General features: G+C 46.2%; 1 protein-coding gene across 4 annotated transcripts in view; it reads right to left on the bottom strand.

Annotated features, from left to right (window-relative positions):
• Positions 1-780: 780 nt before the first annotated feature.
• The window catches only part of SLC41A3 (solute carrier family 41 member 3), a 36,443-nt gene continuing 14,081 nt past the window's right edge, over positions 781-23,142 (bottom strand). For 3 of the 4 annotated variants that reach the window (XM_073351337.1, XM_073351338.1, XM_073351339.1), the window contains 9 exons: positions 19,309-19,416; positions 17,733-17,804; positions 17,286-17,430; positions 13,450-13,596; positions 9,855-9,999; positions 9,321-9,400; positions 6,226-6,360; positions 5,073-5,221; positions 781-4,119 (listed from right to left, as the gene is read on the bottom strand). In XM_073351337.1, the coding sequence (XP_073207438.1) occupies positions 3,934-4,119; positions 5,073-5,221; positions 6,226-6,360; positions 9,321-9,400; positions 9,855-9,999; positions 13,450-13,596; positions 17,286-17,430; positions 17,733-17,804; positions 19,309-19,416 (1,167 nt within the window). In that variant the 3' untranslated portion in view covers positions 781-3,933. The remainder of the gene's footprint in view (positions 4,120-5,072; positions 5,222-6,225; positions 6,361-9,320; positions 9,401-9,854; positions 10,000-13,449; positions 13,597-17,285; positions 17,431-17,732; positions 17,805-19,308; positions 19,417-23,142) is intronic. The other variant, XM_073351340.1, reaches the window with a different exon arrangement.

Here is a 23,142-nt window from a genome sequence, read left to right as displayed (position 1 = left end):
TGGCTTTTCACCGAGTTACGTATAGTTCTGGGACCCAGACGTGCCAGTGCTCCAGGCAAAGAACTTCCACTTAAGCCAAGAGGATTTTTATGCCTGGAACAGTTGCACGTCCGCCTTTTTGGGGCTTGTTTCCCCACTGCCCTCAACTTTGTGTTATAATATCTTTGCAAAGCAAATGCAAAAAAACCGCTACCACCACAGAATGGTAGAAAATCCTCTTTGCACCGATATGAATGACAACACAAAAAGCAAGACACAGAAAATCAGGACCTCCGGCATCGATAAATCCCAGAAATGAGTTAACAGTTTAGCACCAAGATCAGGTCTATATCACAAAGGGACTTGCTTGTATTTTCCCCACGTTGAGGCCCATTTTCAAATTTGGTCACGTGCACATCAGCCTATTTACCTGCTGCCTTAGCACTAAAGCTAAATCTTGTTACAGGTTTCAGAGTAGCAGCCGTGTTAGTCTGTATCCGTAAAAAGAAAAGGAGTACTTGTGGCACCTTAGAGACTAACAAATTTATTAGAGCATAAGCTTTCGTGTTACCATATAACACCCATTGTTTCATGTTCTCTGTGTACATAAAATCTCCCCACTACATTTTCTACTGTATGCATCCGATGAAGTGAGCTGTAGCTCACGAAAGCTTATGCTCGAATAAATTTGTTAGTCTCTAAGGTGCCAAAAGTACTCCTTTTCTTTTCTTGTTATAGAAGCTCTTTTGAAATAAGGTCTGAAATATATATATATACACACACACAGAGAGAGAAAACAGGTTTAGAAGACAAATAAATGTCCCTTTAATACGCACTTTAAAAAGCCCCTTGTACAGAAACCATTTTCTCCTGTTCTCAGCGATTCTCAAACTTCATCGCACAGCAATCCCCTTCTGACAATAAAAATTACTAAATAACCCTAGGTGGGGGCGTGGAGGAGCAGAGCCAGAACCAGAGCCCTGCTGCCCCGGGCTGAAGCCCTTGGGTTTCGGCTTCAGCCCTGGGCCCCAGTGAATCTAATGCTGGCCCTGGCGACTCCATTAAAATGGGGTCACAACCCACTTTGGGGTCCTGATCAAGAGTGTGAGAACCACTGTGTTATATCATATCTCTGGAGGATAGAAAAGAAACACCAATACAGCAACAGAATTATTTTGCTGCTTGGCCAAACAGCAAAAGTTTCAGTATGGCCAGACCTCGGACCTTAGCGAACAGCCCCTGTCAGTGCTATTTATGCCCCAGGCATATTGGCCTCAGCCACAGAGACGCATCTGGGATTGTCAAACCGTCCTACACAAAAACACATCAGTCAAAAGGTATAGCATTTGCTTGACAATCATGCCTGTTTAAATAGGACACAGCTGGGACTGATTACATGTTCCAGCCCAAGGACACTGTCAATATTTACAACCAGAAAAAGCTGGTCATTAAGAAATATTGTTTATTAGAAAAAAAATTAGAAGTGTGAATTATTGCTTTAAGTTCTAAGAGCGACCATGTATCAGTTACTGGGAATCATAAATCAGGAAAGTGACTGGCTCAGTCACTAGGGGTAAAATTCAACCCCGTGCAGAAGGCCAGCACCAGATAAGTCCTCAACATGGGTGCATTGGGCTTGTGCTGGCCCTTTGCACCAGTGTGAATTTCCCCAGGTGACTATCTGTAGGGAAAACTGCTGTAGGGGCAGATGATGGGAGCAACCACCTATTTAGTGCTCCTCTTAAAATAGGGAAAGATTTATCATGAGGCTCCCACCTGTAGGTTCCTTTTTGTCCCTGCTGGACTGTGCTAACACACTAGGAAGAGGCTTGCCTAAGTTGCTCAGATCCCCACCCTAGTAGGGAAGATAGCAAAAACAAAGGAGTCCTTAGAAAATCGGCACAGGAAGTTTGCCCTGCTGCTGCCCATGCTGTACCTGGTCTGTGGTGGGATGACTTTGTTCTGTAGAGGCTCTCAAGCCAGCATCACAGTCACTTCTTAAAAAATTGGTTACAGGCTTGAGATCTGCAAACTCCTAGACTGCACGGCGCCCCCTTCCCTACACATCTGTAATTGCTCAATTGATGTTTCAGTTTGAATGCAAGTAACCCGTCTTCCTGTCTACGCTGCTGCAATTACCACACGTCCGCTCATGGTTGAAACTGAATTGTGCTGACTTCACACAGGCAGCAGATGGTTAGTAACGCATAAGGGGCCATGATTAGAGGACAATGGGATGTGAATGCTGAAATGCAGCTATCCGGGAAGCTAATGTTCCATTCAGCCAGGGCTGCAGCACTTACCGTTGTGAATGAAAAAGGGGTCACCGGAGCTATGTTTTCAAACAGAACAGGGCCTCAAGCAGTACCGCAGAGCTGAACAGCCCAGGATTTTAGGGGTGTTCACAAGCTAAACTGGGATCTGAATATTGCAAATACTTTCTTCGTAATGGTCTGTCATAGGAAGATCCAGACAGCACTAAGGCTGGGATGTGCAACAGGGCCTAACAGAGTTAGGCACCCAAATCTGTTCATATTCAATGGAGCTGGTTGCCTAATTCTCATAAGCTCCTTTGAAAAATCTCAGTCTAAAACTTTAGCATGCTCAAAAGCCAGATCACAAGTTTGGCTTAAAGACTGAATCAAACCCTACTGAAACTCAGTTTGCAATCTCTCCAGCTGCTGCATCTATTACATGTCTCACAAAGCACCTAGGCACTTCTGAAAATCTCCTTGGCTGCCTACCTACATCTTTGGGTGTCTATATCTCTTTAAAAATCTGGCCCCACATATTTGCCTAAGGTGACAGAGGAAGGCTGTAGCGGAGTAAGGAACTGAACTGTGGTTTTTAGTCTCACAAGCTAGTGCCCTCAACCACTGTTCCCCGCTTCCTCTCTTAGGGCTGGGGAACACCACCAACCAAAGACTTCTACAGAAATCAACAAGCATCAACAGTGTGACCTAATGGAGGCTTTTAGAATAGGTTGGACAAACACTTGCAGGACTGGCCTAGGTTTACTTAGTCCTGCCTCAGCATGGGGGGCTGGCCTGGAGGGCTTCTAAAGGTCCCACCCTGTCCTACATTTCTATGCTAAATGGTATTTTTTTGAAGGGGTGGCTGGATTATGTATCCTAGCTGAAATATGACCCAAGCTGTGAAAGGTCCATGCTGTGCAGGTCTAGGTGTTAGTGATCTAACAGTTCCTTAGTACAGTGCCAATATCAGCGATTAGCAACATCAAAATAATGGCAATCCCACCCCCACCACTACGAAATGGTTTACATTTTATTTGTGTTTCCATAAACCATAAAAACTACTGAACAGATGTTCCTTAAGTTGCAATCCAATGGGGAACATGCTCTTTGAGACCCTGAATACAGAAGTTATGGAGAGAGAATTTTAAGGCCTTTATTGATTCTTGCTCCCAGGGATGTGCTGGGGAGGAAGAGGGGCAAGAAAATATTACTTGGGCTCTAACTGCTGATCAGAGACATTGCAACATCCTCATCTAGGATCTGATCCAAAGACTAACTGAAGACAATGGAAAGTCTCCCATTGACTTCAGTGGGGAGTGAATTAGTCTCCTACTTACCAGGTGGTTACATTCATACATTTTTAAGCCAATCAAAATGCAGATTTGCCAAGATATGACCTGTGTTCCTTAACCCCTGGTTTTATAGATGCACACATAGACAGAGTACACTGTTTTAAGATGGCTAGGTCACTTTCAAAGCTGGATAAATCCAGACAGATGCTGCTTCTTTTGATCTAAATTAGACAGCTGTAAGGCACTGCAGTGGTCAGTAGGGGTGGGCAAGGATAGCAGACCCGTTCAGTTTAAAGACTTAGTCTTAGAAGTAGTCTCTAACGACTTTGTTGGACCATATTAAAGCACCATACTGAGTGACTTGCTTGGTGGAGCAGCAATGGACCAACACTGCAGCAGATGTCCGGTTAGTTTCGCAGTTTCATCTCAGTCCCATTGACGAGCCAAACCAAGCGGAAGCAAAGTGCCAGGAATCCCGTGCCCAGGAGGTCGCCCAGGGCAGTGAGGTAGGGGATGGAGAAGTTGTCTGGATCCAGGGCCTTCCTCCACACCAGTCGCACAATTAGATCAGCCATGTAGAGCAGGATTCCCACCTGTCCAGAGAGAAGACAGACCCAGCGGTCAGCGAGTGACAGGCATGCAGCTGGGATATGGTACCTATTGCTAGAATACACTGTCATTATGATGGAGGGATGGAGTTCCTGCTGCCAATGAAGACAATGGGAGATGTAAGTGTGAGCAGGATTGGGCCTAAAAATGTAGGGAAAAACAATGGGCCAGCCCGCAGAAGGTAACTTCTGTAGGCAGAGGTTTTATGCTTCTCTTTTACGTTAGCGATTCGGGTCTTGTCTACCTCGTTTTTCCTGGCAGTCTCCCTGGTACCAACTGGAGATCTAGTAGGTTTTTATCACATCAAAGATACCAAGCAAGTGAACCCTGAGTCACTGAAAAGAGAAGTGATTTTTATCTAGACTATTTAAAAATCTTTGTGGTTTTATTTGTTTTTCATTCACATTTACCTCAAGATCCCGATAACCAGCTGTAGGAAAAGCTTTTGTTAAAGATTAAAGACTGCCTTTTTAATTCAATTAAATATTGAGAGAGTTCTCCCACTCCGTATCTCTAGGTCCTCCAAGGGACATCTCAGCATATCAGGGACCACAAGATTGGGCATTTCTAAAGGGAATAAACCAAGCAGAAAAAATAGCAAGCACAACTCTCCTCCCCCTGCATCATTTCCTAGTCTTCATAGATTATAATGCAACTAAAAAGAGCACACGCCTAGTGTTTCCTTCACTACTAGGTCCCCTAGAAATCAGCTGTGATGTTGCTGAGATTCCATTACCGGTGCTGTAATTTATTGCATGTATTTTCATATTTGGCTCCAACTGTGGGAGTGGTTTTGCCATGGTGGATATGCAGAATAGCAAGTTTTTTGTTTTTTTTTAAAACAACTTCAACTGTGGTGTCGGGGTTGTGTGTCATATAATCACAGGCAGAGGATGGCAAAGATTCACCCTCAGCTCAGCTGGACTCTTTTTATTACCTGCAGCAAAGCAGCAGTCAGATAAAACATCACAAAAGTGACGGTGATGGCTGTGTGCCCGCCCTGCAGCAGGCGAATGGTGTACAGGAATACCAGGTGTCCGGGGATAACCAGCAGGAACAGGACGCGGGCTGACTTGGAATTCACCCCTGGAGAGAACACATGTATTAAAATGAACCAGAGCAGTTACTGCTTGAGGGGGAAAGAAGCATGAAGCTGTACATCCTTCAGTGACCACAGACACATTTGTGGATGTTAAATACCATTGCCAGGAGAGTAGGAGAGAGATATGGACTGTTGACAACTCATTTCTGAAGGATACTCAGTTCCTTAATATAACATTAGGTATCGTGAGTAACTATCTAGTTGTTTCATCCACCCCTCTGGATCCCACTTCTCACACCATATAAAGTATTTCTGGGACTGCCCCCAGCAGCTTTTTCTGGCATTAACCTCATAATAAAACCATGTTCTACATACATACTCAGCTCCCTGATTCTCTCCTGATCCTCTTGCTTAACTTCCCACAGCTGTTTCATTCAGCTATCCTACGCAGCTCCGGTCCCCACTCAGCTCCTGCTATGAATCACCGTGATCCACTTTCCTAGCTCTGACTCTGCCCTATCGTCAGCGCACAGACTTCCAACGGAAAAGCAACATAAGCCAGTCATCTAAAAGTAACAGACCAGATTCGGATTTTGCTTGTGTCAGTGTAACTCCATTGCCTTGATCAGAGCTACTCCTGATTTTCCCAGCATGAGTGAGATCAGAATCGGCCCCACTACGTGCTTCAGTCCGCTTCTAATTCATGCACTGGGGCATCTAGGACGGTCCCAGTTACAATGGGCGACTCGCCCTGAGCATGAATTTGAAGTTTCTTTTCAAATGATTTGTTGCCAGCCACAGATACTCTGGAGGCCAGTGTTCCCTGTCCATCCACGGAGCAAGTACAGCACAGCTAGTAGGAACAAGCTTCCCCCAACCTGCCCTTTGCCAAGGTACCTCAATCCTGCCCTGGAGGTTCCCCCTCTCAGGAAGGAAGAGGAGCGCAATCTCCACAACCCATGCGGTCCTTAACCAGCCAGGGTGACAAAGGGCGCTCTCGTTGGGATGATGGGTTTTGCGATGTGCACACCTGGGGTTCATTGTCTACCTGACATGAAGAACGTAGTGCATGGATTGGGCCAGTTCTGCCTCATCTTGTAGGGCAGGACTCCAGGCATGCTCCAGAAGTGCAGGAATGTGGAGATGCGGCTGGCTTGGATGGCTACCAGATTCCCACCAACACCTGCAAGTGCAAAATGCAACAATCCCATAAGCCTCTCTCCTAGTGGCAGCAAGTAGCCACATACAATGCATTGGTCTCTAGGGACTCAGCAGAAGGTTGGCCAACCTGTATCTGCTCAGATGCGCAGTGGGCATGGTGGTTAAGAAGAGATCAACCCAAACCCATGTGTCATTGTGGTGCTGTTTTATTCACATGCTAGGAACAGTCACAAAAATCACAGGAAGAGGAACGTTCAGATGAATGTCTCTTTTTGGTGGTTTTATATAAAACATTCTCCCCTGGACCTTCTGCTTGCTATGACAAGTCAAATGTTGCATGATCTCCAGCTGGCATGAACTGATCTCTGGGAAACACCTGGTGCAAACAGCCGGTGCAAAGGCAGCTGCTGCTCTCAGTTCTGCTTCTTGGAGGGACTCAGCTAGAGAGACTTTATTATTTAAATCACAAGTGAAACAGACCGTGATCATCCTGTTCATTTGGAAGCACCTGACACACTTACTAAGTGAGAAAGAATCAGATGAGAATGAATCAGCCCTAACCATGTTGGTTAATTAAAAGGCAATTAGTACCTTCCCAATTGTTTAATTCTGGCAAACATGAAATAGCTGCTACATTCTCCATTAGACCACTGACTATATTCTGGGGAGCAATCCTGCATTGCCTATGGGTCTGTATGTACCTGTGTGTGGCGGAGGGAATGGGATGCACTGGATAAAATAATAATGAGCTAAATCCTGCAGCTTTTACTTGTTTCTTTTCTCAGGCACTCTCTCTCTCTCTCTCTGTCACTGAAGGTGAAATCTGCCTGAGTGAAAACCGAGTAAAGTCTTCAGGACCTGATCCAAAAATAATATGACCTAAAGGGTGATATTTGCAAACTGACTCCCTGAAAGGGAACCCTCAAATTGTTCCTGGGCATCTTTGCCTATGCAAACAGGGAGTTGCACCAAAACAGGGGCATGCTTAATTCTGCAGATGATTTTGGGCCAATAAATGTTCTCTCAGATATCTAGCAATCTGTGAGAACTTTTATGAGCTCTGATCAATGGAATAGCTTTGATTTGATTTCCTAATGTAGCTTTTTGGCTGATAGCACTAGAAAAGGTTTGTCATAAAGGGTGTGTCTACACTGCAAAGTAAGATCAGAGTTAATAGAACCTGAGTTAGCAGACCTTGGGTTTGTTAATCTAGGGCTTGAACGTCTACACTCATTTGTAACCCCAGGTTAGGAATTGCTGAACCCTGGGTCCCAGCCTGGAGCTCCAAGATCTACCCTGCATTATGCAGCCTCGAGTCCAACCACCCATATCCCAGGCCTTGTCTACACTACATGGGAAAGCTGATCTAGCCTACACAATTTGAGTTACGTTAGTAGTGTAACTCAAGTCAACGTAGCTTAGATCTGCTTACCACGGGATCCACACTATGCGATGTCGACTGGAGACACTCTCCCATCGACTCCCCTTACTCTTCTCGTTCCAGTGGAGTACCGGAGTCGACGGGAGAGTGATCTGCCAAAAGATGGCCACTCTAGCTCTTTGTGTAGTGTGGGAAAAGCTGATTGTCCACCAAACTTGACTGTCCAAAGTACAAAAAAAGTTGGCCCATGGGACTGTGGAATACTTTTGGTGGACTCCCAGAGCACAAGTCCAGTGGGGCAGCATCTGCACTGCAAAGCAACACGGTTTGAACCCTGGGTCCCAGCTTGACTCAGGCTTGGACCCTCCACCCCCATGAGGTCATGGGATCTGGGTCAGTGCGATTTGTGTGTAGTCAGAAGCAGGGTTAGGCTTGAGCCTAAATTCGAACCGTGGGCTTACATTGCAGGTAGACAGGTTTAGCAAGACATCTTGTGGGTATTAGAATCGCTGCAATTTAAAGAGCTGCTAGACGACAAAATGCTTTGCATATGGAACAACGCTGTAATTTCTTAATGAATGTTGGTTTCCTCTAGAATGAGCCTAACTTGCATTAAACATTATATCAGAAAAAAATCAATCCAAAAGCCCAGGTTGTTTCCACAGTTGGCTAATCTTGATCATCAATGTGTATCAGAAGCTTGAACTGATTGCACAGCTCAGACTGTTGATTTGGGATTGGAAGGAAAGGAGTTTTATTGTGATATTTTGCAGTGATTGAATGCTCATGAAACTCAGGGTATGTCCACAGTGCAATTAAAAACCCACAGCTGCCCCTGTGCTCGTGCGGCTCGGGCTAAAGGGCTGTTTAATTGCAGTGTAGATGTTTGGGCTAAGGCTGCAGCTCAAGTCTTGGGACCCTTCCACCTCACAGGGACCCAGAACCTGGACTCCAACCTGAGCCCAAATGTCCACACTGCAATTAAAGAGCCCCTTAGTTGAGCTCCAAGAGCCCAAGTCAGCTGGCATCGTCAGTTGCAGGTGTCTAATTGTGGTGTAGACAGGCTAACAGCAGATGTAGTCAGCTGGGGTTATGCAGGCTTCCTCCCCACAGTTCTGCTCAGTCCTGACCTGCAGCTCTCCCTGCTATTCCACTCCAGAGCCTCTCCCGATCTGAGGATATGTCTACACTGGAATCAGAGGTACAACTGCAGCTCAGTTTGGCATACTCACACGAGTTTTCACCTAGCTAGCATGGCTCAAAATAGCAGTGATTCGCAGAGACCGCAGAGCAAGCTAGGAGCATGAGCAGATACCTAGGGTTCTGGGCTTGTACAGCCCATGCCACTGCGTCTTCACTGCTATTTTTAGCCACACTAGCTAGATTACAGCTAGTCTGGGTATATCTATACAAGCTGTAATCACACCTCTGACTGCACGGCAGACGTAACCTGAAAGTGCCAATTGTTCTGCAATGTGTGATGTGGATAAAGCAAAAACCAGACGAGACCACAAGTCTCATTTTCTTTGGTAACATAAGCCGGCAAGTGAACCCAGCCCTCTGGAGGTGAAAGGACAAAAACATAACCCCCCTCAACCTACCATTAATCACAGGTGTAAAAACTGCCATGCCTTCGAAGTTTGGGTCAGTTACAGTTTTGTCCAAGATCAGCCCACCAATGCTGTTAAAAATGACACAAAATAAAAGCTTATTACCTATCATCTGTTACCAGGCGCAGAATACAGAGACTGAGGCAAGGACTAACTGTCCTTTTTGTTCTGTGTTAGTACAGCATCTAACACAATGGGGTCTTGATCCGCGACTGGGGTTTCTAAGTGCTACCACAATACCAATAATAATGACAGCTATACAGGTTGTATTTGACTATGCAGCAGATGTGTTTGTTTTATGGAACACACTGATCCATCAAAGCGCCTCTAACAATGACAGGTCCTGAGACTAGAGAATTTAAAACCATGTCACTATAAATCATCACTGGAATCTCAGACAGGCAGAATATTTTTTTTGGGGGGGGGGGCACTGTCCTGGACCTTCAATTAGGCTGACTGTTATTCCCTGAAAGAGAAAAAGATGTTCGCAGAGTGTGGAGTGAGAAGGGTGGTTCCTAGGTTTACCTGCTGATGCTCATTGCAACAATCACCGGCTGCCATCCAGACTTCAGGACCTCAGCAATAGATGGACTTTGCTTGGCAATAGCAACCCAAAGAGGAATCATGATAACAAACACAGCGCAGATCAAAGGCGAAAGGTATTTCACATCTGGCATGGAAAAGAAATTCAAAGTTAAATGCGATTTACATGCCTCCAATTGCATAAGAGTGTAAAATCTGACTGGACACCACCATTACATTCCTGACTGACTGAAAGAAAGGAAGCACTGCTTGGGACTGAAGTCTTCATGTTGCAAGATATAAATCACATCATCCAGGATATTTTTTTCCCCCCACAGTCCATAATTCACCTCCGAAACTCACCGGCACAGGAAAGTACAAAGGCCAAGAGATTAGGAGGATTCAAATCAAGTTAGATAGATATGAATCACGACGTCCACACCATTTCATTAGACTGGATAGAAATGTATATGGGATATAAACCCTTTTATTTCAGGGATAAGTCAACCACTAACTCGCTGGGGCTAAGAAGAATGTTTTCCTGTGGGCAACTTATGCCATAAATAGACATGAGGGGGCATCTCACCCCTTCCTCTGAACCACCTGGCACTGGCTATTGCTGATGCCAGGGCAGCAGACTAGATGGACAACTGCTGTTTTCTGATGCTCCATACATCAGACAGCTGAGGGGCAGGATTTTTACTTGCTGGTTTACGTTCATTTCTATTAGCTACATTTCCCTTTGGCAGCAGCATAACCTTGAAACGACCTTCAGAAGCAAATGGCACTTAAAAAATGCTGCCCTACAAGAAAACAAACATGACTCAGCACCAGAAACATCTTCAAGAGATGGGGATTGTGCCAGGCCTTTTGAGATGCTAATAATTTGTCTATAGGGCTTCTCCATCTGCTCTCTGTATTAAGTCCAAAGCTGGGCATGGTAAAACATAGGTTTTGCAGGTATTCCAATATATAACGCAAGCTTGATACATTTCTAACCTAAGGCCCTGACAATATGTTTGGGAAAATGCATGTAAGACACGATTAACTTTCTTAGGCCACGTCGACACTACCCGCCGGATCGGCGGGTGGTGATCGATCTATCGGGGATTGATTTATCACGTCTAGTGTAGACGCGATAAATCGATCCTCAATCGCTCTGCAATAGACTCCAGAACTCCACCAGGGCGAGAGGTGGAAGCGGAGTCGACGGGGGGAGTGGCGGCCGTCGATCCTGCACCGCGAGGACGCGAAGTAAGTGATTCTAAGTTGATCTAAGATACGTCAACTTCAGCTACGCTATTCTCGTAGCTGAAGTGGCGTATCTTAGATTGATCCCCCCCCATAGTGTAGACCAGGCCTTAGAATAGTATCTTATCATTATGAAAGCTTTTTTACACAGGGAGGTACTTATCATAGTGCACTTCACCCACCACTGAAATGCAGCCTCTTCTGGGGTGCAAATGGCAGCTGTTTAACAGTGCATAGCACCCCCTCAAGCCAGCTAGGACAGGAAGCAAAGACGCACGATGGGACATCCAACCGAGTCAGATGCCAAGTATCCCCTTGCTCTTTTGGGCATTTGGCATTTAGCTTAATTTTAAACCCCACACATACAGGATGTTCACATCTATCACATACGATCCAAGGCCCACTGTAATCAATGGAAAGATTCCCTTTAGAATCTGTATGTCAGGCCTTTGGACCCAGTTCTGTCACCCTTACTCAGGAGTAGTATCTTACTAAGCAAGCAGTCCATTGATTATTACTTGTTGAGCGAAATACTATTCAGCGCGAGGAAGGGTGGTGTAATCAGCCCCGAAGTATTTAGAACTGGAAGGAGACATGTTGATTTTAAAAGATTATAAAACACTGTACTGGAACGAGAGCATTATACCTCCAGGGGAAAATGTAACTTTCAAAGGCATGTAACATTCTGGGCCTTCCATGACTCAGTGTCCTTAAGGGAATATACTTCTCTGATCAAGGCAGGGTCACACACCCTATCCCACTTCCCTCTCACCTCCATTGAAATACAGAAGAGTTTGGAAACCTGGGAATTATGAAAACCCACCAATTGGGTGATGTCACACTAGTGACTGACACAACGTAACCAATCCTCTGCCAGAGCACTGCTGAATAAAACTCCAGCAGAATTTATGCCCTCTCCAGCCAGACTACTCAGCTGCAATGATAGCCCCCTAAATTCACGGCTGCTCATTACTGTATTTGTACACTAGGGTATATGTTATCACCTTACTCCAGAATGCAGTCCCGGAGAGAGATTACTGGACGTGGAGATGCAGAAGGCCAAGCCAGTTTTGTGTAGGTAGCTGGCATGGCATCTTGGGGAACTGCACACTGAATAAATACATTTCTGAAGCATAGGAGAACTAGAATGAAAGGACTATTGGACCTCCCCCAGCCTCTTTCTTTCTGGGACATGGATTCAACTGTTCTCCTATTTGTAGGCATATGGAATAAGTTATTGGAATAGGAAAAAGCTGTCTCTCTCACCATTTCTGCTGTCAGTTTTCAGTGAAACTTTGGGTTTAATTGTTACAAACTTTTCATTTTTTAAAAACATCCTCAACAGACGTTGTTTAAAAAAAACAACCCAGCCCTGAACCTTTTCTCTTTCTAGGTCAGGCCCATGGTACTTTGCTTAGCTATTTTCAAACATCAATTAAAGCATAAATCACATTTCTCCCCAGTTCCAAAAATGTACTGTGCATTTTCCAGGCTCATATAGGAGAAGCAGTTCACGGGCCAAGGTTTTTAGCCCATTTGTCACCTCTAGGATTATGGATACACAGCAAAGAAACACCTGTGGCTGGCCCAGGCCAGCTGACTCAGGCATTCAGGGCTCAGGCTGCGGGGCCATTTCATTGCTGTGTAGACTCCCTCCCACCTTGCAGGGTCCTAGAGCCTGAGCCCAGACGTCTACAAAGCAGTGAAACAGCCACGCAGCTCGAGCCTCGAGAGCCCGAGTCGGATGGCACGGATCAGCCGCGGGTGTCTAGCTGCTGTGTAGACATACCCTCAGAGCATGGTTAACACAGCAGTCACAGCACTGGCCTAAAGAGGGTCTCTTAGGAGAATATATTCTCTCCCCCATTCCAAGATGATGATAATGCTTTGTGCTCCCAGAGGACCGGAGACATCAGCTAAGCCTCACAATAGCCTTATGAGGTGGGGAGCATTATTCCCATTTACATGTGGGGGTGCAAAGGCAAAGAGAGCATAAGTGACTCGGCCAGTGTTGCAGTGAGTTAGTGACAGATGCAAGACTAGAACCGAGGTGTCCTGAATCCCAGTCTTCTGCTCTAACCACTGGACAACATTATTTCCATTCCACTGAATGGTCCCAAAACCCTTACAATAGACCGGACAGTCATAGGACTTACCTACAAAGCCTTTTCCATCTCTATCTCCCACCTCCACAGCCCTACAAGACCACTCCCTGTTGTAATGCTGTGTCCAGTCTAGCTTCAACATTTCCAGGACTGTGGATGCTTCCCTTCCACAACTGAACAGCTCTCCCTAGCAGGAGGCTTCCCCGACAGCTGAGCCGCAGAGACTCTGCTATGTACCTTACCTATGTATTTAAAGAGGGTGCTGCTGATTCCTGCTAGCAGAGAAAGGGTTATCAAATCTCCAAGGCTCGCTGCTATGGGAGTGGCGACGTTGTCTGGGTTTATCCCCACCTTCCTCGCACCGATGATCACGCCGATCATCACTAGACCTAGAGAAGACACAGACCAGGGGTTCAGACACAGAGGATGATGCTGTTTTTTGTGTTGGCACCATTGCTCCACACTGTGCCAAGGGCTGCCCTGGTTCCGGGATGGCCCATGGTGGCTTAAAGTTGCCTTTGCCCATCACTTGGTGCAGCATCCAAGTGGAGTTTGATCACACTCAGGAAATGTGCCTAGTGTTCTCACTGTACTGAAGAACACGGCTCTGCCACGGGTCCATACACAACAAAGCAAACACCACGGCTCAGTGCAGAAAGCACTGAATGGCCCAAATGTAGATGCTGTCATCCCTGCCAGATAGTCTCTACTGGCCTAAAGTGGGACCAGGAACAAAGCACATTCATAGCTATGCACACAGTGGGTACTCAAGACCAGGCAGAAGTAGCAGGGGACTAGAGAGGTGCCATTCTCTGGGGTCACATCTAGATTCCACAGCCCAAAGGCATTTTCCAGAACAGCATTCAGTATTATTCAGAGTTTTTTACTTGCTTTTGAATTCTTAAGTGGCATGGGGCTGCCACTGCAGGTCACAAGCCAGCTCCACATCCCCAGCATAAGGGTCTTGGCTGGGCATCCGTTTCCCACAGCGATCCCTGGCTGCCAGAACAGCTGCTTGGGGACCACAGCTCTCTGGGCTGCTCTAATTTACAATGTGGCCTGGAGGCTGGACAGCTTCAGGATCAAGGGGGTATAAAAGTAGCTTCTAGCCACGTACGCCCCCCCATCCTGAGGTGGGCTAAGCAAAATTCAGCTGCAGCTCAGGATCTGGGGCACAGTCTCCTGCTGGTTGGTGAGGATGGAATTTTGGCTTATTAATAGAAACCCCAAAGGCCAGGTGAGAGTCAGACTCTGAGAACAAGAGAGCGTCCTGCTACAGCAGTGCAAACCAGAACAGAGCGCAGCAAAATGCTTTGGAGAGTCACAGCAGCAGCAACAGTTCATTTTTGGGGAAATGAGACCTTGGCAGAGATCAGACAAAACTCTTATCTGTGGGCAAGTCAACTGACAGACACGTTTATCAGCCTGACTTGAGTGTTTTGTGACTGTTCAGGGCAGTAGCTGATCTCCAGCCTCCAAAACAAGCCCAGATCCAATGTCCTTCGAGCCTCCCATGGCATTCTGTCCTCTGCCACTGCCCCGAGGCACCTGACCACTGTTGCGTCCCCTGCTGACCACCGTTGGCATGGCATGGGGGACGCAGGCCAGGAAAGGAGAACACTCTCTGGCTCAGAAACCTGTGTCTGCTCACAAAGGCCTGCGAGTGCTGAATCTCCATGTGTGCCTGGAACATACTCCATTCTTCCGAAAACCACACCTCCAGACAACAGCTCACACACGTGCACACACTAGCCCCTCCCCTCTAACACGTGCACACAATTCCCCCCCCGAAAACACCTTCCCCCCATGACACAAATCACCTGGCTCCCTTCGATGCACAAACACGACCTGCTTCCTTAACTACACATGTCCACACAACAGCAACTTGTCACCGTAGCTAGGAAAGACCTTAACATTAGCTGAATGTGTGTCAGCAAAGTCCTTCCTTTTTACATCCAGTCAATTCTTTGGAGGAACAGAGGTTAATAAAAGCTGTGAGGTTTTTATAAACTTCTGAGAAGTTGTCTAGTGCTCCTCAGCACAGGCACCTCTGTTGTTCTTGGACTCTGGCCTAGGAACATCTGTACGCTCTGACTTATCCTCTTTTTCTTAGACAACGCCATGTGTGCAAGGCTACTGCATAGGGTTGCCGATTTTAGCTGGATGTATTCCTGAAGGTTTCGTCATATGACAATCTTTAATTAAAGATTAAGCTTTAATTCCTGGAGACTCCAGGACAATCCTGGAGGGTTGGGCAACCCTAGATACACAACACATTGCTGCCCACTCAGTCACTAATAAGGATGTCATGCTGCTCTCTTGTGGCAGATGTGTGAATTCCTACTTTTCCCTTTAACCAGACCCTCCTTATAATGACATCATTGTGGAACGGCCTGCCAAGAACTCAGCTCCATTATCTTCATTTCACAGAGAGGGCCATGCAGATAGAGAAATGAAGTGATTTGTCCAAGTTCAAAAAGTGAATCTGTAGCCAGGAACAGAACTCAAGAGTGCTGACTCCCATCCCCATGCTTTAAACACTCGATCATACTAATCTACCATTGACCTTCCGTGAGGAAAGGGACAGCTTTGACAGCCATTTCCCATCCCTTATCAAAAGCATACCATATTTCCCTAGATCGACATGCTCTTAGAGAGAAGTGTGTGTGTGTGAGAGATGCTGTAAAAGAGCAGTGCGTGTATGCATGAAGTACCCTTTATACTTCACAAAAAGAAAAGGAGTACTTGTGGCACCTTAGAGACTAACCAATTTATTTGAGCATAAGCTTTCGTGAGCTACAGCTCACTTCATCGGATGCTTCAGATAACCCAGGGCATTTTTCAGTGTGGTACCAATTTACCGCACGTCCTGGCAGCACGGTGATTACAACACCCACTCTGCACTTAGTCGTCACTCACACTCAGCCCTGAGTGTTACAGGCAGTCTTACTGCAAGATGGAGCACCCAAAGCTTTTGGATGGGCACTTATGTGTGTTAATCAGTGAACTGCATTTACTGGCTGGCTGGAACACTGGGCTTTGGATATGCTCAAAGATCTTCCCTGGGGTCTTCAAAATGATATATGATTGGCCACCAGGGAGAAACAGGAAGGGACTCCTCTGAAGAATGGTGCTTTTAACATAGAGCACCCCTTGCTGCTGCCCTGCAGCAGGAATGAGCCCCAGCCCTAACTGGTCTGAAGAGAATCCCAGTGGGGGAGGAGTGTCTGAACTTTCAGAGCACTGGGAACACACTGAATTTCTTTTCTGTCTTTAAAACAAAAATGTGTGTGAGAGTTTAGAGCGGATGGATGGCGCCAGCTGTTTGACGACTGGCACGGGGGGCAGAGCAAATGAATGGCCCACCCTTTGGGTGTGAGAGAGGCCACAGAACCCAGAAATCAACAGATCATGGGACAAAAATGAACAAAAAGGGACGGGGGTGCAGGACACAGACACAAAACAAAGGAATTTAAAGGGACATGGAGCGGAGGAGAGCAGACAACACCCGCAGCTCAAAGAAGGCATTCAAGGAGTCAGTAGACACCACCCATGAGAATTCTGCGCAGATGTGTGTGCATGAATGAGGAACCCAAAAAAGGCCCCAAAGTCACAGCGAACCCCCACATCCAACATTCTTCTCTTGGACTGATGGATGGCACCACCTTGGCCAGTGCCAGGAGGAGGCTGATGAGGTGGTTTCTGGACTTTCCCTGGAGACTGAAGTCTTCTCTTCACAGAAGAGGTACAGCATGGATGAAGCAGGGCAAGCTCACCCCATCACATCTTGTCTCCTAACTAGGGGTGCGAGGGGAGCTCTCACTCTATGGTGCATTCAGTCCTTGGCCTCCCTAGGTGTCAGTTTGTGGTGGTGATTTTAATAATCCAGTAATATTTTGGGATTTGGCTGCCTGTCCACTGGAAGTTCCACCAAGACCCCAAAATCGTTTCATGTCAGCTACTGAACAGTGTCCCAGATGGGAAAAGAGCAAACAGTCCATGGAGAGCAGATGTGCATGGAAAGGGTGGTTTCTCACTGGCCCAAATTACCGGGTGTGGTGGGGTTAACGAGACTCACCTAGGGAGAGCGCAGCTATGAATGCTGTAGTCACACTGCTCGCACAGAGCACTGCAGCCTGATTCAGCTCCACGTGCCCCTTTGAGATCGCTCCCAGGATGACAGCAGCTATGGCAGCCAGCAGCCCCACTACAGTGGCCTGTACCTGTTGGGCAAAAATCAGCTGGTAGGCAGAGTTCCATGTGGGGTCCGTGACCCTGAACACATACACAGGAGCCTGTGATCCCCTTCATCACCACCAGCATGGCACTAATAAGACATGGGGATCATTCCACCCCACATTCAGGAAACTGCACCCCAGAAAGCCAAACTCCAGCTGAATTCCTCTAAGAGAAAATCCCAATTCCATCCAAACACTCACTATAGAATGTAACGAGACGGAACAGCCTGAGAGGGCAGTTTAGCAAAAGAAAGGAGCCTTTTCCAGCTCCAGCTGGAGCTGCTTACCTGAATCAGGGCTAAATTGCAGGTGGCCATTTTCCACTGTTCCTGGGTATCATCCATCTGTCCAGTGTTAGCCTGGAAATCAAGAGAGAACGTGAAAGGCACGTGAAAGAAAACGTGAAAGAGAACGTGAAAGAACTCCTGTGGCACTGGCAGCAAGAGGGTTTCACTTGGACCCTCTAGGAGGGAGTAAGTGAACGTCAGCATGATGAAAGATGCTAGCCAGTGTCCCCAGTCTTCCTCACTTCCCCCTCTCTCATTAATGAGTATCCCCCTGCCCTAGCCTCTGAAGGGCACCAGAGTTCAGCTCTGGTCTCTTGCAGGTGGGGTAGGATATCAGCAGACACGCTGGGCCAGACTTTCCAAGGCAGGTACCTGAGCTGTGTGCACTGTGTCTGCAGGAGCTGATCCCACGTGTGAGCACCCACCTAGTGCCAACATCCCCGTGCAAGCTCTGCAGGTGCTACAGACGAGTGTGCAAATTCCAGGCTCGCAGCTCAGGTGCCTGCTTGTTAAAACGCTGACGTACAGCGTCAGGAGCTCAGTGCTGCCGAGAGACGGAAATATGCTCAGAAGAGTCACATGATTTAGTCACTTCTGCCAGATACAGGAGGCTGACTGTGGCCTTTGACAGAGCCCATAACCACCTGGGCCCATCTCTACTGGTGCTGCTGATGGAAACTACTGATGGATTGTGCTGTGCAAACTGAAGGGAAACGACACAATAAAAAAACAACGCAGCCTTCTTCCCACAAGGGAAAAAAATACCCTTCAGAATAAGGAAGAAGCAGGCTATAGATGACAAATAGTATCTTTCTTTTTCAGGCTACTCAGATTCCAGTCCAACCCACTGTCAGACTCAGCAGAGAAAACCTGTCACCTCGTGCACAGAGCACAGCTGAACTGTTTGTTACTATTTATTCTTTACAAGCAGTTTTGTGGCCTGGCCTGTCTCAGGGGCAGACCTGCAGTAGGGGCATCCCACAAACCAACAAAAGGACTCCTAAAGGACAGATCATGCTGCTGCCAGAGGGGCTAGATCATGCCATAAGTTGCCGAAGCTACTAACGGTCCCAAGAAGTCTTGTGGGGACTTAGGGACATCCACATGCTGGTCTGCGGGGACAGCTCACTGCCAGGGATGGGAAGGAAAGTGTCAGTACCCATAACGGTCAGTGGCCATAAGGGGAGACATCTCAGTAGTGCAGCCCACAGCTCAGCACTGGTAGCCACTGTGCGTACAACCAATGTTCTCTTTGGTCTCTCTCAATTTTTGCAACACCCTCCACCACCGGCAACTGGACACATATGGATGAATCATCCTTTAAGAGGCGACCAGCTGCAGAATTGGGATGAACCTTTTTTAACACTCCCCCCGCCTGAAACACCTTGTTTCAGCTTAGCAGGGAAGGGGATGGGGTCTCTGATTCACACACACACACACAGAAGAGGATGGGGTCTCTGTTTCTCTCTCTCGGTCACACACACACACGTGCGCGCATGTGCGAAAGTAGGACCTGTTGGTCAAAGGATTCCTTCCTGCTCAAACCCCGCACTCCCCCCAAAGCTTTTACACTTACAGCAGTAGAGAGTCTGGACGCCAGGGTCATTTCAAGGTTACCCTTCAAGCCAACCAGGGCAGGAACCAGGATAAAAACTTCTGTAATTGTCCGAAACACATCCCAGTGCTAAAAAGGAAGGCAACATGAAGAACGTCAACCTCATCTAATGCCATTTTGCCTAGATAGGTGTTCTCCTTCCCTGGCTCATTTCCTGTCCTAAAACATAAGGCATGCACTGTGAACAACTGGTGTGCTCCACCCCAGAGGCAGCTGTAATCTGATGGTGCGTGAAACAATTTTTGAGTTTACAAAGTGTTCTCTGATCTCTTGGGCAGATAGGTACTACACAAATAAGAGATGTTATTAATGACTATTATTATCCAGAGTCACAACAGTCAAGACAAAGAGATTTTGAACAGGGTATAAAAAATACTTGTGCTTTAGGGCTTAAGACAATCTCTATCTATTAGGAATTAGGATGATACCTTCCTGGAAGCATCTTCCCACCCTGCGTTTCTGGATACTGAACTGGATGGACTGCAGGTCTAAACCAGTATGGCAATCCCCATATTCCGATGATTGCCTTTGAGTTGAGTTACATGAAGCTGATGTTTCAAACTGTGACATTCTATACGATCTGAAATCTCAAGTACAGTAGACCCTCAGAGTTACTAACACCAGAATTTCGAACAAACCAGTCAACCACACACCTCATTTGTAACCAAAAGTATGCAATCAGGTAGTAGCAGAGACAAAAAAAGAAAAGAAAAGAAGAAGCAGATACAGTACTCTGTTAAATATAAAGTACTAAAAAAATAAAGGGAAAGCAGTATTTTTCTTCTGCATAGTAAAGTTTCAAAGCTGTATTAAGTCAATATTCAGTTGTAAACTTTTAAAAGAACAACCAGAATGTTTTGTTCAGAGTTACGAACAACCCCCATTTCCGAGGTGTTCATAACTCTGAGATTCTACTGTGGCTTCAGTGACTAATGCAGAAATAATGTGCAACTTATTTGAATATACCTTTAAAGATAACGTCTGGCCATGCACTGAACTACTGTATGTTCAGGAGGTTAACAGATAGTCATGCTGCAGCCAGAGGAGATCCTCTTGGAGAGGAGTGACACACCAGACAAGCTTATCAGAAGGTTCTGAAGTCTGCAGAGCTATTCTGAAACTGATCCAAGTGCTGCAACAAGACCCCTTTTCAATTACTGTGGGAAATCTGATTCTGGGACAAACTGAGGAGGACTATCAAAGTTCCTCCTAATGTCGCTTCCAGTTTCATTGTTGCCCAGTGGAGCCAGTTAGGAATACAAGGATCAAATTCAGCCCCGGTGTAAGTGGATGGATCTCCCACTGACACCATTGTCCAGAGGTCAGTGGCCTGGCATCTCAGCAGACTTTAATCCAGCTGAAGACACTGGGATCTGCAGGCAGTCAGCACCTTTGAAAATCAGGCCACAAATAGACCTAATTTAATAAACACCCACTACAAGTGAGGAAGGTGGTGGGCAAAACATCTCTTCTGAGCCTCCTGTAGTGATGACCTGGAAAAATAAGCTACGGGATGTTAAGAGCTAACATGAGTGGGGAAGGCGTACTAGTCATACTACCTGAAAGTCTTTAACTTTTGTTTGATTTTGTCAACACCTAACTCAAACACCTGAAATACATTTGGGGTGGAAAAAAAGAAAAGAGATATTTGTTAAAGATTCAAACACCCCTCTTTAATTAAGGGGTAAGAAAGCTTCCCTCCAGTACACATTTGATCCTTCCAGTGAGTCTTCCAGAAAAAACAGGAAAGACCAGACTTGATCTTCTTCCTGTAAAGAACAGGCATAACTTTACCTCCTGCCACCCCACCTCCCCCAAGCTTGCAGGTTTTATACATAAAAAGAAGCCAAAAAAGGACAGAAACACAAGTGTTTAATTTCTTTTGCAGGCCAACTTTAAGGATCATGGTTTGTCATACCAATATGCATCCGATGAAGTGAGCTGTAGCTCACGAAAGCTTATGCTCAAATAAATTTGTTAGTCTCCAAGATGCCACAAGTATTCCTTTTCTTTTTGCGAATATGTTTTTGAGTTTCTATTGTATTCTTCAGATTCCTGCATGGATCCTGCAGGCTTCAAGCCAAAGTAGGCTAAGTTAATGGAGTGCCTTGTACGATTCGCAATGCTTCGCTTTACATATTGTATCTTTTATATGAATTACTTTGTGGGTCCATGGACAATTAATTAAAAATGAAAAAAAAAAAGTCAAAAAACCCACAATATTCAGATCACTTCATTTTCCCCCCATTAGAGAGTCTCATTAGTAACATGCCAGGAATCCAAAGGCAGTATTAATTATTATAATTTGTACTGCAATAGTGCCTGGAGCCCCATACTGGACTAGCCCCCCTTGTGCAAACTGCTGTATAAACTGAACAAAAAGAGTTTACAATCTGAACTGAATGAAACACAAAGATTGAAACCAGTTAACACAGAACAGTGATTTTCAACCTGTGGTCTGCAGACCCCTGGGCATCCACAGACTATGTCTAAGATTTCCAAAGGGGTCTGCACCTCCACTTGAAATTTTTTAGGGATCCGCAAATGAAAAAAATATTGAAAACCAGTGATATAGAGGAACAGTCCTCAGAGATGACAGCTTCCCAGGTGGAATATTCCAGCTAGATTCTGTGGCATTTCATAGGCGTACAGGACCAAAAGCAGGGCGGGGGCCTTTCACATCTGCACTGGGGTCAGAGCAAAACTGAAGTGAGCTGGCCTGTGCTGTCGGAGAAGCTCAGGGCTGGAATACTGGATGGTGTGGCATCTCAGTCCTGAGCTGCATTAGCAGAGCAGGATTGGGCAGTCGGTCTGGAGCAACAGATGGGTGCAGCAGGTCAGGACTGCAGCCCAAGTGTGTGTGTGTGTGTTTGGGAGGGAGCAGGGGAGATGCCTGAATAAAGACTTCAGGACTGAGTCTAAGAATAGTAACATTTTCATGATTCCTCCAACACCAAGTGAAGTGAAAACAGGTTTAGGAGGAACGTGAACATCCCCCTGCAGTATCGCAAGCCTACACTGTGTTAATGTCACAAAACTAGGAAGCGAAACTCACGAGAAACCCAAAATAAAACTGACCTCCCTCATTTCACTGTCCAAACTAATCCAAGCAGAAAAAGTTAAACATAATACATTGCATAAAGCAAATAATTTTATAAAAATCCCTGTCAGTGCTAACAATCTCATGTGCTACTAGCAACCAACGGTGAAGAATACTTCATGCATACGGCTATAATGTGGACAGTGTCTCACTGAGGATGAAAGAGAAGCTTTATTCCTGAATGTTCATGCTTGAAATGTAATCCTCCTGGATCAAATCTGATTCCTCACATTAATGTAACACAGTGGGCCAGATACCAACCTGTAGTCTGCAAGGCTGGTGCCTCTCTAGCAGTGCAAAGCAGTCTGGAAGCCGGTTCAACATGTTGGCTGCAAATTCCTGTGGGGTAGGTGGAAGTGTCTAGCCAGAGCAGTTCTAAGCCATACTCCGCCCCCAGTGCAGGGAGCAAATCATGGCCATGACTAGAGCACTGAGCCATTCTGGTTATCCCCAGAGGGAGGAACAGACTCTGAGGGGCTGCTACCAGTCAGGGCATCCTAGAGTAGCCTTGAGGCTACTCACTGGGGATGCACAAAGCTGATTTACAACCACCTTCCCAGCCCCTCTAGTTGTGTCAAGCCCAGCTGAAGATTTGGGCCTCAATAGAAATTCTATCTGTTTAAATTAAAGTACAAATAGATTAATTTGCATATATCTCAGATTGTGCTATCATTTAGCATTTGGAACCTATCACT

This window comes from Lepidochelys kempii, chromosome 7, assembly GCF_965140265.1.
Source record: "Lepidochelys kempii isolate rLepKem1 chromosome 7, rLepKem1.hap2, whole genome shotgun sequence".
Taxonomy (NCBI): domain Eukaryota; kingdom Metazoa; phylum Chordata; order Testudines; family Cheloniidae; genus Lepidochelys; species Lepidochelys kempii.
The sequence above is the reverse complement of the archived record's forward strand: the minus strand, read 5'-3'. Positions and strand labels throughout refer to the sequence as shown.